At 36.1% G+C, this 14,512-nt stretch overlaps 3 protein-coding genes across 4 annotated transcripts; 1 reads left to right on the top strand and 2 right to left on the bottom strand.

The window, feature by feature from the left end:
• Positions 1-931: 931 nt before the first annotated feature.
• On the bottom strand, positions 932-2,946 carry LOC130985069 (tetrahydroberberine oxidase-like). Its single transcript, XM_057907844.1, has one exon. The coding sequence runs from the start codon at positions 2,683-2,685 to the stop codon at positions 1,087-1,089; it is 1,599 nt and encodes a 532-aa protein (XP_057763827.1). The 5' UTR covers positions 2,686-2,946; the 3' UTR covers positions 932-1,086.
• A 6,612-nt stretch (positions 2,947-9,558) lies between these two features.
• LOC130985068 (putative germin-like protein 2-1) lies at positions 9,559-10,667 on the top strand. Of its 2 annotated transcripts, none has more exons than XM_057907843.1 (2): positions 9,559-9,741; positions 10,062-10,667. In XM_057907843.1, exons 1-2 carry the CDS (start codon positions 9,621-9,623, stop codon positions 10,583-10,585), a joined length of 645 nt encoding a protein of 214 aa, XP_057763826.1. In that variant the 5' UTR covers positions 9,559-9,620; the 3' UTR covers positions 10,586-10,667. The 2 variants fall into 2 exon arrangements, with proteins under 2 accessions (XP_057763826.1, XP_057763825.1); XM_057907842.1 differs by having other exon boundaries at positions 9,576-9,741; positions 10,059-10,667.
• Positions 10,668-12,491: 1,824 nt separating this feature from the next.
• On the bottom strand, positions 12,492-14,512 carry LOC131024778 (heat stress transcription factor A-9-like). The gene is made up of 5 exons (XM_057954316.1): positions 14,391-14,512; positions 13,957-14,017; positions 13,837-13,881; positions 13,626-13,724; positions 12,492-13,227 (listed from the first exon to the last, which is right to left on the bottom strand). Exons 1-5 carry the CDS (start codon positions 14,510-14,512, stop codon positions 12,889-12,891), a joined length of 666 nt encoding a protein of 221 aa, XP_057810299.1. The 3' UTR covers positions 12,492-12,888.

The raw sequence follows: 14,512 nt of genomic DNA, 5'->3' as shown, positions 1-14,512 counted from the left end.
TATTAGCTAATAAAAGTGAAATTAAATGATAAAAAATAGTTATGTACCCTAATTTGATGGAGTAAACTCTAGTTAATAATCACAAAAAAAAAAACTAAAACATGTAAAATTAAAATTGAAGAAAAAATATATGAGAAAATAAATAAAATTAAAAGTAGAACGTAAAATATGGTACACTGAATCTCATTCCATACATTATCATATCCTTTGAAAAATTAGACACATTGATTTCGAACGGTTTTTTTTTTTTTTTTGAAATGTACATTAATTTCGAACTTGACTTCGATAATAAATGAACTAATCTCGATCGCAATTACACATTTTCACATTAATGATGATTATGATGTACATAATTCTCCCATATTATAAAAGCCATACTGATAATACTTGGACTTATATATTTGAAATTTCACTAGCACCCGTCACGTTCATATCTTGTTTGATTATTGACTTAGTCAAGTCCTATAGCCGCCCTACTCATTCTTGCATCATATTTGACATCACATGACAACATTCATTTTAAATTTTTTTATTTAAAACAAAGAGATAACGTGGCCCTTCAATTTTTTGTAATCTAGTTGTCAAATTTTATTATCTTCAGATTTTAATAGTAACTATTTACAGCTGTGAATCTCGAAATCGTTTCTCCAATTCACATTTCCAAGATTAGATTTTTATTTGTTTGTTTACTTGTTTATGTGATTCTTTTATGGGAAAGGAAAACTAATGCATGGCGTTGAAGTGTTTGCTGGAGTATTTGTTTGGCAATCACTCTGTAAATTTGGGGTTGCAGAATACTGATTATGTGATTGAAAAATTGAAACAAATTTGTTGGAAAGTCACTCTAGCATCCCCACTTCACCTAACTGATATTTATAGGAAAAAAGGAAAAGAAAAATCTAAAAATCCATAAAAACACAAGAAACGCTGATTAAAGGTCGAGCCTCATCAAAACTTTAATACAATTATTATAAATTGCTCAGTTAGGATACTTATTCAAAACTACATAAACAAAAATACCAAAATTTCCATACTTAAATAGCCTTATTCAAAACTAGTCAACAAAAATATCTAAAACCCCAATACTTAAATATCCGCGACGGTCGTCGCCACCGGCGGAATGCTCTGTTCATTCCTGAAGAAATTCTCCGGATCCACGGCGGTTTTCACCTGAACAAGACGATCGAAATTATCCTTGTAGTAAGGCTTCCCCCAAATACTGGCTTGCTCGTAACTCGTCTCACCGACAACGTTATTCACTCCGATGTCGAGATCTCTGTAGTTGAGATACGCTTCCCTGGGCGAGCTCGAGACATAAGGAGTCATGTATTCGTAATACCTGCGGCTCCAGCTTAGGTAACTGTCTGCATCTGCAGCCTCGGAGTCTTGCCAGTAAGTTAAGCCGGCGAGTTTGTAGAGCGCACCAGCTCTGTGAGGAAACGGTGTGAATGATTCTGATATTTCTTCCATTCTTCCACCGTATGGAACCATGTAGTAAATAGTCTCGTCCGCTTCTGGTTCACGTAGCATACTCACCATGCCTTCGATCGCTTCCAAAGGAAGCGCGGTTCGGACATAATCCGACTTGGCTTTGAGCTGTCTGAGGCCGGGCTGAGTCCGGTTGAGCAGAGCATCTAGTGGATCGATCGGCATTTGGTTGCTAAACAAGGTGGATTCGACCCAGCTCATCTCTGTGCAGTCTTCTCTCACTAGCCCTAGCTCAGGGAAGATTTCTTGCATGTATGAAACTAAACTGTCGGCGCCGCCTTGGTAAGCCGAGAAGAAATTCACAAACACCGTCGTGTTCACTCTGTACACGATGACTCCGACGAACAAATCTTTCTCGGCTTGCGGCGCCACGTATTGCCACCGCTCCCACAGCTGAGTGGCGTTCTGTTCTTCAACAGTCCTCACGATTGAGAAAACAGTGACTGTTTCTGGAACATCGACGAGCTGTATCTTCCAAGCAGTGACCACGCCGAAGCTGGCGGCGCAGCCGCCCCTGATCGCCCAGAACAGATCCTCGCCCATGGATGCCCTGTCGAGGATCGTGCCGTTGGCGTTGACTATTCTCGCGTCGACGACGTTATCTCCGGCGAGGCCGTATTTCCTCAGCAGCGCGCCGTAGCCTCCCCCGCCGTAGTGCCCGCCGACGCCGACCGTCGTGCAGATGGCCCCCGGGAATCCGAGAGCCGAACTTTTCTCCGCGATCCTGTAGTACACGACGCCGGTGGTGGCGCCGGCTCCGACCCACGCGGTTTTATTCTCGACGTCGACGGTGACTTCGCTGAGGTTGACCAAGTCAATGATCACGAACGGGACTTGTGCCACGTAGGACAGCCCCTCCATGTCGTGGCCGCCGCTTCGGGTTCTGATCTCGAGACCGGTTTGTTTGGCGCAGGATATGACCGGCGGGATCTGGGTTTCGTAGACCGGGGTTATGATCACCTGCGGTTTAGGGGTGGATTCGGATAAGAATCTCGTGTTGCGGATAGAGGAATCGAGGATGGAAGTGTAGGAAGAGTTTGCGGGGGTGTAGACGACGGCGGAGATGGAGGCGTAGTTGTCGCATTGTTGGGAGAGGCATGCGAGGAAATCGTCTTGTTCATCAGCCCATGAGGTTGACCAGGTTAAAACGAGGAAGATTAATGAGAGAGTTGAGATTGATGGAGGAGTTATTTTCATGATTTGTGATTTTGATAAGAGGGGTTTGTGTTTGTGGTGTTTGAGAGGTATGTGTTGTGCTATTTATAAAATGATTAATGTTAAGGTGGGGAAGTATTGGATGAGATTCAGTGTTTCAGAGATGGCGTCACTCTACCTCTCACAGTTAAAACTGATCAATATTATACTCCGTTCGTCCCAACTAAGACGATACATTTCTTTTCGACACAGGATTTAAGGAATTGTAAATTAATGTTGTAAGTGTGTAGTATAAAAGTGATAAAGTAGGAGATAGAAGATAATAAGGGATTGATTAATTAGTTATAATTCTATAATTAGAATCCCTTATTTTTTTCATATTTAGAATTGTAGTATCTTCGTTGGGACGGCCCGAAAATGAAGGAAATGTTTTCACAAATATCTTCATCTGCAAAGGAAGGAAATCTTTCTCGTGCTAAGCTATGTACTCCCCTATATGATTTTTTTGGTACGTCGCTCAAATTTATGCATACTCTATTTTGGATACCACCTCACATATAACTTGAACAATTTTAACCTTATAATTAATTCACTTATTTATTCACAATATACTTAACAACATTCTTAATATGAAGTCTTTTCTTCACTATCAATATATGAAGTCTTTGTGTTGAAAACACCTATACATGTTTATGGAGTTTGAGGTAGTAATTTTAAGTGTGAGACATGGAATGGAACATTATTTATGAAATATTGGATCTTATTCAGGGATGAATGATCATAGGAAAGCTCCTGCAATAAAAGTTTCTTATCTAGAAACGAAATTTAGAATTGAATTTTCAAGCAGACACACATTAAATATTGTATTAGTAGTTCACCTAATCATTTTCTTATTTAGACTGCTTTGACTCTTCAAAATTTCATCAGTCCTTCAAGGAGAAAGGAACATCAATTCATATTATAAATCTTATCTTTATTTTTCATTCGCTTTCTATCCCAATCCTTTTATTTTAAAATGTAACATGTACATATAGAAATACCACCTTTCATTAGACTGCATTTAAATATAATTAGCATTAACACTAGTATTTTTGTTATATAAAAATATTTCTCGTAACCATGCACTAGTTAGTTCCTCAAAATTATTATAAATATTTAAATAAAAAATTAGTTAGTTTAAACATGTATATATATTACAAAAATTTATAAATACAATAAAATATAATTTTATTATAAATATTAAAGGGTTATTGGCATATAAATACACCAATTTTGGACATATTTTGGTTTTTAACATGAACTTAAAAAAATGTCAAAAAATATACCAACTTATTGATTGTAATTTTAACAGGAATTAATCTATTTACTTTCATAAATACAATTGGAAACGAACCAAAATAAATATCTTATAATTTAATATAATTCGGCAATTTGAATTCGTGTTAAAATTACTACAATCTAATTTGTCCATATCAACATTTCGGCATGCTAAGTAAGCTTTAATTTGCCCGTAAATAGAATTCATGTTAAAATTACTAGAATCAATAAGTTGGTGTTTTTTTTTACACTTTTTAAAATTTGTGTTAAAAACCAAAATCAATCCGTAGTTGGTGTATTTATATGTCAATAACCCATATTTAAATAAAATCTAATAATCACTAAATTTAAATTTTTACATGTATATACTAATATATTTACAATTTCAGTCATCATCTTTTTCAATCGAAAAATGACTCAAGATCAAATTTGACAAATACATAATTTCGACTATATAAATTTTTTGTGAGATTATAATTTCTATACACATTATATTTATATAACACACACACACACAATATTAATATTGTATCATTTGAATATTTTAAATTACTTAAAGACATATATTTAATTTTTTTGATTGACAAATCATTTTTATATATAATATATCAAATTAAATCTCTTGTCGTGATCTTTAATATAATAATAAATTTTCATTAACAAAATATCATGATTTTGCAAAAGAAAAAAAGAGAGAGAGCAGAAAAGCATAATAGCATACAAATAAATATTCAATTTTGTTTTCAAAAAAAGTATTCAATTTTATTCTAATCATAAAATTAATTATCACTTAATTAAGTTTACAGTTAATTTAAAATTTCTAATTAAAAATTCATGTTTTAATTGTAAATAGTACTATAAATAGTACTCCCTCCGTCCCAATAATAAAGTCTCCTTTGTTTTGGGCACAGGTATTTAGGAGAGGTAAAGTTGATGTTAAATTAGTAGGGACCACATAATTAGTGCTTTAATTAATGTTATTTTATTTCTTAATTAAATTGACTAATTTAATTAAGTTGATGTTAAGTTGATGTTTTGGGCTGCCTGCTACTCTCTCTCTGTACGTGATTTCTACTCTCTCTCTCTCGAATCCGCCGCTGCCGCCGCTGCTGAGAGGCCGGAGAGTCGTCGCCCTTATTCCTTCTTCGGTCGGCGTCACTTCCCCCTTCCTCTTCACTGTCATTCTCTCCATTTCTCTTCCTCACACTCAATTTCTCAAAATCGAGCCCAAATCTCTTCTCTCTCTTCTCGCCGTTCTCTCTTGCAAAACACACACACAGATCTCTGGCGACTGGTGGGGGGTGTGAAATTTTCATCCCAAAATTTTCACCACCATGGGAGGTTCACATCCCAAAACAGCCCAGATCTCTTGCAAAACACACACACACACACACAAAATCGAGCCCCAATTTTCATCCCAAAATTTTAATCCCAAAAAATTTCACCACCATGGGAGGTTCACAGAGTCGAGAAGGGTTGGTGGGAGTCGTGGTCGCAGAAGCCCTCCGGCGACTGGAAGTGGATGAGTCGCGGCGGAGAAGAGCCGCGAGTGGACGTCTGAACGGTGGGGTGCGAACTGCGAAGGGGTGGGTGACCGCCTGAGTCGCGCCGCGTGAACGGCGGCGCCGGACGGAGAATTAAACGAGAGAGGAGCTCCGCCCGAGTTCCAAGAGAGGGCGGCGATTTGAGAGAGCGACGCGGCTGTGCTAGAGAGAGAGAGGGCGGCGATTTGAGAGAGCGACGCGGCTGTGCTAGAGAGAGAGAGGGCGGCGATTTGAGAGTGAAGAGAGGAGAGAGAGAGAGTGACAAAGAGAGAGATAATAGAGAGAGAAGAGAGAGAGAATTGTTAATTAAGTAACTAATTTTTGCCAAAAAGGAAAAGGAGACTTGAATATTGGGACGGCCCAAAAAGGAATAGGAGACTTGAATATTGAGACGGAGGGAGTATTTTCTAATCTGCTCAGATACATGGAATGACCAAATAAAGTGTGAACAACTTGCCCAAGGTCAATACTGCTGATTTCTTTGGCACATAATGACAGTCACGACTATCTAGAATTCTAGATTATCTGATAAATCAATCATATTCAATTTGGCATGTTGATTCTATTATGACTTCTGAATTGTCACGAAAATTTCATCTTCCACATTGGATTAAATATGAAATATGATTGAAATTCTTATTCAAGTCGAATTCTAAACAACTGATTACATGTAAATCCAAAAGTTTTCACGAATTCTGAATTGCATTTATTTTTTAACAATTTCCTCAAGATCCATAACTTTTTAGAAATTATATCTATTCATCGGTTTCCTCCGACATAGCTGTCGAAAATGATATTGTCGCGACCAGAAATGATATTGTGGCCGTCGAAAATAACACTTGGAATAAAAAAGAAAGTGTTTATAAGAAAAGGGCATTTTTGCAAATGCCCCGAAAAGAAATCCGATCCCCCCTCCCATATTGTTCCCTTTCCCCTCCCCCAAATCCTAATCTCCCCTCCCTTCACCAGCTGCCGCCGCCACCCCCTGCTGGCGTCCGTACGCCGCCTCGCCGCTCCCACTTCTTCTCATCCCTCGCCTCCTCCGCACTCACCTTCAAAAAATACTGAAATACCCTTGGCATCCGGCGGTACCGATAAATACCTCATCCATGTTCATGTACAATTAGAGTACCCAAACTTAACACAAACACTCTGAAACGCTCAAGTTTCGCTGGGTTTCTCTTTGAAATCTTTCTTTAGTAAATCTCAAAATCCTTAATCACATCGCTAACACAAGATGGATTTGGAAATATAGTAAATTTACTCTTCAAACAAGATGGATTTGGTAATGATGATATTGGGCTCTGATAAAAGGCCTGCTGTAAGAATTTGGGCAGCCCATATCGTATAAAGCATACAATCAGCCCAGAACAAAACTTTCATTGGGCTTCTTCCATATTACTTTTCAGTGTACCTTTTTTGCTAAACATATATTTTTCGTCTGAATTCAGCCCTTGTAAAAGATGCATAAAAAAGTGATTAGATTTACTACCGACGGTTTTCGTCGGTATTCCGTCGATAAATTTAAAAAAAAAACATCCACACCAGACAAAATAGGAAAGTGGCTATGAAAAATTAAAGAAAAAGAGAAGAATTGCTTTGTTAATAAAATCTCAACATGGAAGACTTGATATTTTGTTATAAATCATAAAAGCATATTTCACAAGTTCGTTCAAAGAATAAGATATATTTAAAAAATAATTAGTAATAGAATATGAGAATATATAAATTAATAATAAAAGTGAAGACCAAACACTTCTTGATACCTATGCTAGTGTCGAACAAAATGAAAATAATATATTTTGAGAATGAATCAGAAAATATAAAGAAATTTGTGTGGTACCCCTACTATCATAAAAATTTGGGTATAACACTACAACCAGATGTACTGTATAACTGGATTGCACCCATACTCAGACCCTAACCTGCATCCTGACTCGAATCCGCATCCCGACCCAAATCGTATAAATAATACTATTCGGTTATACAAATAACATTGTTTATAATTGACATTACTCGATTATATAAATGGCATTGCAATATTTTAAAATATTATAGTGTCATTTTCAATCTTATAATGTCATTTAAAATATTGTAGTGTCGTTTATAATCTTATAGTGTCAATTACAGTAAGTGTCATTTATATTTATAAATAGTGTCAATTATACACAGTGTCATTTTATAATGTTATAGTGTCATTTATACGCAATGTTATTTGTATAATCGGACAGTGTCATTTGCACGGTTCAAGTCAAGATACGGATTTGAGTTTGAATGCAGGTCAGGGTCTAAGTGCAAATACAGCTCGATTATACAATACACTCGATTATCCCCAAAATCACCTCATTTCTATTTTGCCTCAAGACCCAATTTTTCTTAATCCAATTTTAAAGGTACATTTATACAGTTATACTCCAAAAATAATCATCTCCAAAACCTTAGCCGAAAAGAAAATAAAAGTTTGCCAACCCTATTCTACTACAGTTGGCTGCAAAAAGGAAATTTGTCAAGTAAAGCTTTAATAATTGCAACGTATCTATACCTATTATAAAGTAGCCATGTTTTATAAAATTTGATTTGTCTATAATATCTCTTATACATACTTAATTTAAGGTCAATTGTGTGATTTAATATATTATATATATAATATATCTATAAATATATTATGGTTTATCTTTTATATTTTAATAGTTATTTAAGTAGTAGTATCCATTAGGACTCTTCATCGTATAAGTTATTATTTTTTATAATATAATTTTAATAATTTAGAATTAAAATATAAAGGATTACTTTTTTAAAAGTTTAATTTTGCTAGAATCTTTGGAATTAAAATTAATTTTGTAATTCCCTAAAAAATTTAATTATGTAAAGATGAAACCTATAAAATAAATATGACGACAAAATTAGATGATATTTAATTAATTAAAATTAATTTTTTATACTAAATTTAATTTTTTTTATTTTAATTTTATGAGTTCTATAACATTATACTTTTAAGAATTAACCAATAAATGGTTCAAAAAATACATTAAAATGATAAATATTTCTATAAAATGAAATAAAATATAAATTTACACTCATAAAAATTTATTCATTAAAATAATTAATTTTTACGTGCGAATGCACGTCATCTTTGCTAGTGTTGATAAGAGATTGTAGAATAGGGTTGGCAAAATTAATTAGCTAAGTTTCGGATATAATTAATTTTAGGGTATGCGTGTGTTTATTTTGATGAATAAATTTATCATAAGAAAAAAAGACAAAAAATTATGTATTTAAAAACATAAATTTTTGTTATTCCTCATTTTTCCCATGATAAATTTATTTATCAAAGTAGACGCACTCTATATATAAACCAGGGGGCTTAGTCCACTGGCCACCGGGTCCTCACTTAAGTGAAGTGACCCGGGTTCGATCCCTCTTGGGAGCGAATTGGAGATTGGAGATATAAGGTGGATCTTGGTGAATGGAGAAATAAGGTGGTTCTTGGAGTGGATGGGAAACTAATTACTAACATCTAACATGACTTTGCCCGATCAAAAAAAAAAAAAAAAAAAAAAACGCACTCTATATATAATTAGAGCGGGTCTCTTCTTTGTCTCCCTCACCATTCGGATCGGGTCAATCCGCGCCTGCTCCAACCTGCCCCACCCTGCTCCGTCGTGGCCCTGCTTCATCTAGTTACTATACGTAAATGATATTTTTACGAATAATATTTTTATTAATAATAAATGATTAATTTTGTCAATAATAAATGAAATCATGTACGTCAAAACATGATATAAAATGACATTTTCTTAATAATAATTAATAGTATTTTATTAATCATTAATAACAAAAAATGATACTTTATTGGATGGGTCGGGCACGTCGAGGTGGGCCGCCAGGGCGAGCGCAGAGAACCGAACAATACGATACAGCCGCCCTAGCCGGGTGATAATAATTAGTGTACCTTTCACCATGTATTTCTTACATTTCTCATACGGGCTTACGACATTCCAATCTTACTGGAACACCTCTATAAATTAAAAAGAGGCCTCCACTCTTACAACCTAAAACATGGAAGCTTTCTTGATTTTCATTTAGTAATAAATAAAAAAAAGTTAAGAATTCCAAATGGCTTCAAATGTTGTTTTGTTCATCACATTAGCCCTCTTGATCAGTTTCATTTATGTATCCTTTGCCTTCGACCCTCGTCCTCTTCAAGACTTCTGCGTTGCAGATCCAACAGGAAATGGTAACTAACCTTCTTTAATCTTATGTTGAATTATTTTAGCAGATATATAGCACTTGCAAATATTACCCTCGTCTATTGAAAGAACTGATCAGAACACCTCTTAAAACAAAAAATAAGAACAATTTTCAATGTATGAATTTTATGTAGAACACGTATGAATTCGCTGTTATAAAGGTATGAATTGTGAAAAATAAATTTTTGCTACCTTTGGGATTCGAACTCAGGACCATGAATTCATCCAACAGGACGATGAATCAAACCGTAGATCTTGATGATCTAATTAAGGGCTGAAAATGATTCTTACTTTATATCTTAAGCAGCATGCAAGGACCCAAAAACAGTTACCGCCGACGACTTCTTCCTCAGCGGTCTAGATCGCCCCGGAAGCTTTAACGCCTACGGCCTCGCCTTCGTCATTGCCAACGCAACCACTGTGCCGGGGTTCAACGCTCTGGGCATGACATTCGCGCGCTTGGAGTTTGCGCGGAATGGCTACTTCCCGCCGCACGCCCACCCTAGGGCGTCGGAGGTGTTCTATGTGGCGGAAGGTGCGGTCGAAGTTGGGTTCGTCACCACGTACCCAGAATACAAATATTACAGCAAAGTTGTGAACAAAGGTGATGTCTTCATCATACCTGTCGGGCTCGTCCACACCGTGCGAAACGTGGCGGCGAGGGGAGAAAGTGTCGCGTTGGCGGCTCTCAACAGCCAGAATCCCGGCTTTGTTTTTATACCGGACAATGTTTTCGCGGCGAAGCCGGCCATCAACTCAACTTATCTGGCCGGAGCGTTTAAGGTGGATGAGTCTGTTGTGAGAGTTTTGCAGACAAAGCCGTGGCTTTAATCGTTATATGCTACTTTCACTCGGTTTTTGCAATGAATTGATGGCCTTCAATTTCCTATATATCCTCTATATTTGCATCGTTAAGTTTTGTAAAAATGTTAGTTGATGTTACTTACTGTTGGCTGCTCGCTGCAGCTATATATAGCAACCACGTTTTTAGTCATGCCACATTAATTTGTGTGTGATCTTCACCAAAAATTTCATGAAAATTTGTATGACATTCCATTTGGGATTTTTAAAAACAAGAAGAAGAAGAAGAAGGCATTTCCCATTTATTGTAAATTTACTCTTCATACAAGGTGGATTTGGTAACGATGATATTGGGCTCTGACAAAAAGCCTACTGTAAGAATTTGGGAAGCCCATATCAAATTAAGCATACAACCAGCTTTGAACAAATTTTGCATTGGGCTTCTTCCATATTTTTTTCAATGTGTACCATTTTTGCTTAACATATACTCCCTCCGTCGCACGAATCTTGACACGTTTGGTTTCGGCAAGGGAATTAAGGAGTTGTAGATTAGTGTTTTAAGTGTATAGTTAATAAATAATAAAAGTGATAAAGTAGAAAAGAGAAGTTAATAATTATTACCTTATTTGGAAATGTGTCAAGATTCGTGGGACGTCTCAAAAAAGAATACGTGTCAAGATTCGTGGGACGAGGGGAGTAGTAGTATATACATTCAGCCCTCGTAAAAGATGCATAAAAAATGTTTCGCGCAACAAACCAATTTATAAGATCAAATATATACATTTTCATAAACGATACACTTCATCCGTCCATAAAAAATTTGCCACAGGAGTCTTCAAATGTGAGTGGGGTTGTGTAGACTGTAGACCCTATTATTATAAATAGAAGTGATAAATTTTTTGTGAACGGATTGAAAAAGAAAAAAATTGTGATAAATTTTTCATGGACAAAGGTATTACTCCTACTATGTACATTTCCGGCAATTTGATCAATTTTCAGAAAGAACACAATTCATATATAGACGATACATCATCAGACATGCACAAAAGAGGACTCATAGTATATTCGAATCTTTCCAAATTTGACAATTTTTCACATAAAATAGTTATTTGGCATCTCTATTTACAACTGTGGGTTTCCAGTAAATTTCCTAGTAATCGAACATAACTATCAACACTCGAAAGAAAATTTCGAAGTTATATTATTAAAAAATTGTCTTAACTTTGACCCCATGTTTATATTTTAGCTCAAATTAATAAATATTATAACTATAATTTGTAATTACATATATTATTCAGTTTATAATCAGATTCAAAAAATTTGTGAACTGAAAGTGACATGTCTTGTTGAAAACTAATGTATAATTATAAAAAAATAAAATATGACGGACTAACCTGTAAAATTATAAAAATTAACATTTTTTTCCAAATCACGCACTACAAAAAAAATTAATTCTAGCGACAGAAATTCCGTCTCAAAATCCCGAACATTCCGTCTCAAAATTCTGGTTACGACAGAACTACGACTGAACGACGGGGACGCTGATAACTGGGTCGCTAAATTCTCTAGCGACAGATTTTATTTTCCGTCTCAAATCTAACGACAGAATAGCCACGGAAATTCCGTCTCTAACTGACTGGTGGTCGTGTGTGTTGACCGAATTTTGAGACGGAAACTGAGACGGAAATTCCGTCTCTAGTTGAGACGGAAAGGATTCCGTCGTTAGATTTTCCGGCGATCACTTTCCGGCGCCGCCGCCGTTCTTTTGAGACGGAATTTCCGTCGTTAGACTTTTTTTGTCAGTTTTTTTGAATTTTTTTTATTTTTATTTTGAGACGGAATTTCCGTCGCTAAAACTGCCAATATTTTTTTTTTATTTTTTTTAAATTCTGTTATTTACCTATATTCTAATACTTTCATCAAGCAACATAATAGATAAACTTTAAATAGTAACCAACAGTCAACGATAATCAACAAAGTATCTAACAATCCAAATAGTCAACGATAATCAACAAAGTATCTAACAATCCAAATTCTAGTATCTAACAAAGTTAGCACCTAGCAAAATAGATTCAAGTTCCTAAAACAAACATAATCAAGGGGGTGGTAGATTCCTCATCTCAACTAGCATCTTCATGAACTCGGCTTGCTGTGCCTGCAACTGTGCTTGTACGTCTGCACGCATCTGAGCCTCTCTAGCTTGTGCCTCCTCTCGTATCTGCGCCTCTCTAGCCTCCATCTTAGCCTGCATCTGAGCCCCGTACTCCTTCATCTTATCGGCTAGAACTGCATCAAGCTGAGGCTGTGAGCTAAAACTGGCTCCTTGGTTAGATCTAGAGGTGGACGTGTAAGCATGAGAACGTGAACCAATCCCAAAAACTCGCTTCTTGGCCGATACGCCTCCAACTGCATCTAGTAGTAACCTGTTCATGCATTGAGCTCTCATTCTGCTGCCTCATCTTCCAGATTTCTGCTCTTAATGCGCAGTGGTCGTTCCTCAGTTTTTCGAGCTCTGCCCCGACTCCGTGATCGGTGGAATCCGGAGCTCCTTTTTGTTGAAGGGAATCAGACTTGTACGTTCTCCTTGTGATGTGCTTCAGCAAATGCTTCTTTCCCTGCTTGAACCCTTCACTCGCAAACTCATACCTATCTGGATCGATCTTCTTGAATCTCTGTACAAAGAAACAAAATAGAAAATTTTCAAAGAATTTAAGGAAAAAACAGAGTGTTGAACCAAATCATCAATAAGCAGCACAAATGATGGGAGATCAGCAGCTATTCCCAACAAAATTGGATGAAAGAGTCAGCTTCATAATTGAGAAGAAAAGCAAATAAAATTGGATGAAAGTCAGCTTCAAGCAATTTTAGAATTGATGAGACAGGAACAGACTAACATTCCAAATCAAGTTAAAACTTAAAAACCAAGAAAATGAAATCAGACAAAACAAAACTTTGCACATAAAAACGAAACAAATGAACACAAATTGTATTTTATTCTGAAAACACATAAAAATTGTTTTGTAAGCTTGGAGGAGTAATAAAAATGAACAATAACGATAGTGAGACTCACATAACTATTGAGCTGTCGGACAAAGCTAGAAAAATTGTTATGCTTGAAATGTTTGGGCAGCAGATCGGCGGAGAATCTGTGAGGATCCCAAACGACGAATCAAGATATAAAAGTTTCAAGAATTCATATCGTAATACACCATCTTATATGATAAGAGAAAAATGGTTGATTATTAAGAAGGAGCAGGGGTTTAGCCAATAAAGTTGCATACAAATTCCAACTGAATATTGGAATTGCTGCAGAATATATGCATAATCTGTTCAAAAACCATCCAGTCAAAACAAATCAAAAATAAATTGCTTACTTCATATGAATCCAATTCTACTTATACCATCTCTAAAACAGGAAACTGCACGGGACGAGATCCTACAAGATCTAGTCGAAAAGGAAATCTACAATGACAGAATAATATTTTAGAGATATCAATATACTTCAGATACTGAAATTGCCCTCACGTCAAAATAAAATCATTAACAGAATAATATTTTAGAGATACCAATTATAAATCACGTCAAAAAAAATCATTAACAGAAAGATTTCAATATAAGTTTGTCACATTTGGAATCAACTTCTTCACGTTAAACAATTCTGGATCACTCATTTCCTCAAACTACCGAAATGCCCACACTTTTACAGATAAGTATTGAATCCCACACAGCCAACTGAAAAACTAAAACTAGATAATGTCTGCGGTGTTTGGAACTGGTGTCCCAATTTCACTGCCAAAACACACAAATCATCCTCAAATTGAGGCAACAAACTTACCTGAAGAGGAAGGCAGCAACGGGGTCAGGGAAGGACCGGCGACGGCTGAGGATGAGGCCGGAGGGCCGAGGCGGTGGTGGCGATTGGAGGCTGGGACAAAAATTGAACGGAATAAGCCACAT

This window comes from Salvia miltiorrhiza, chromosome 5 (assembly GCF_028751815.1).
Source record: "Salvia miltiorrhiza cultivar Shanhuang (shh) chromosome 5, IMPLAD_Smil_shh, whole genome shotgun sequence".
Taxonomy (NCBI): Eukaryota; Viridiplantae; Streptophyta; class Magnoliopsida; order Lamiales; family Lamiaceae; genus Salvia; species Salvia miltiorrhiza.
Note: the sequence above shows the minus strand (reverse complement) of the source record. Positions and strands in the feature narration are given on the sequence as shown.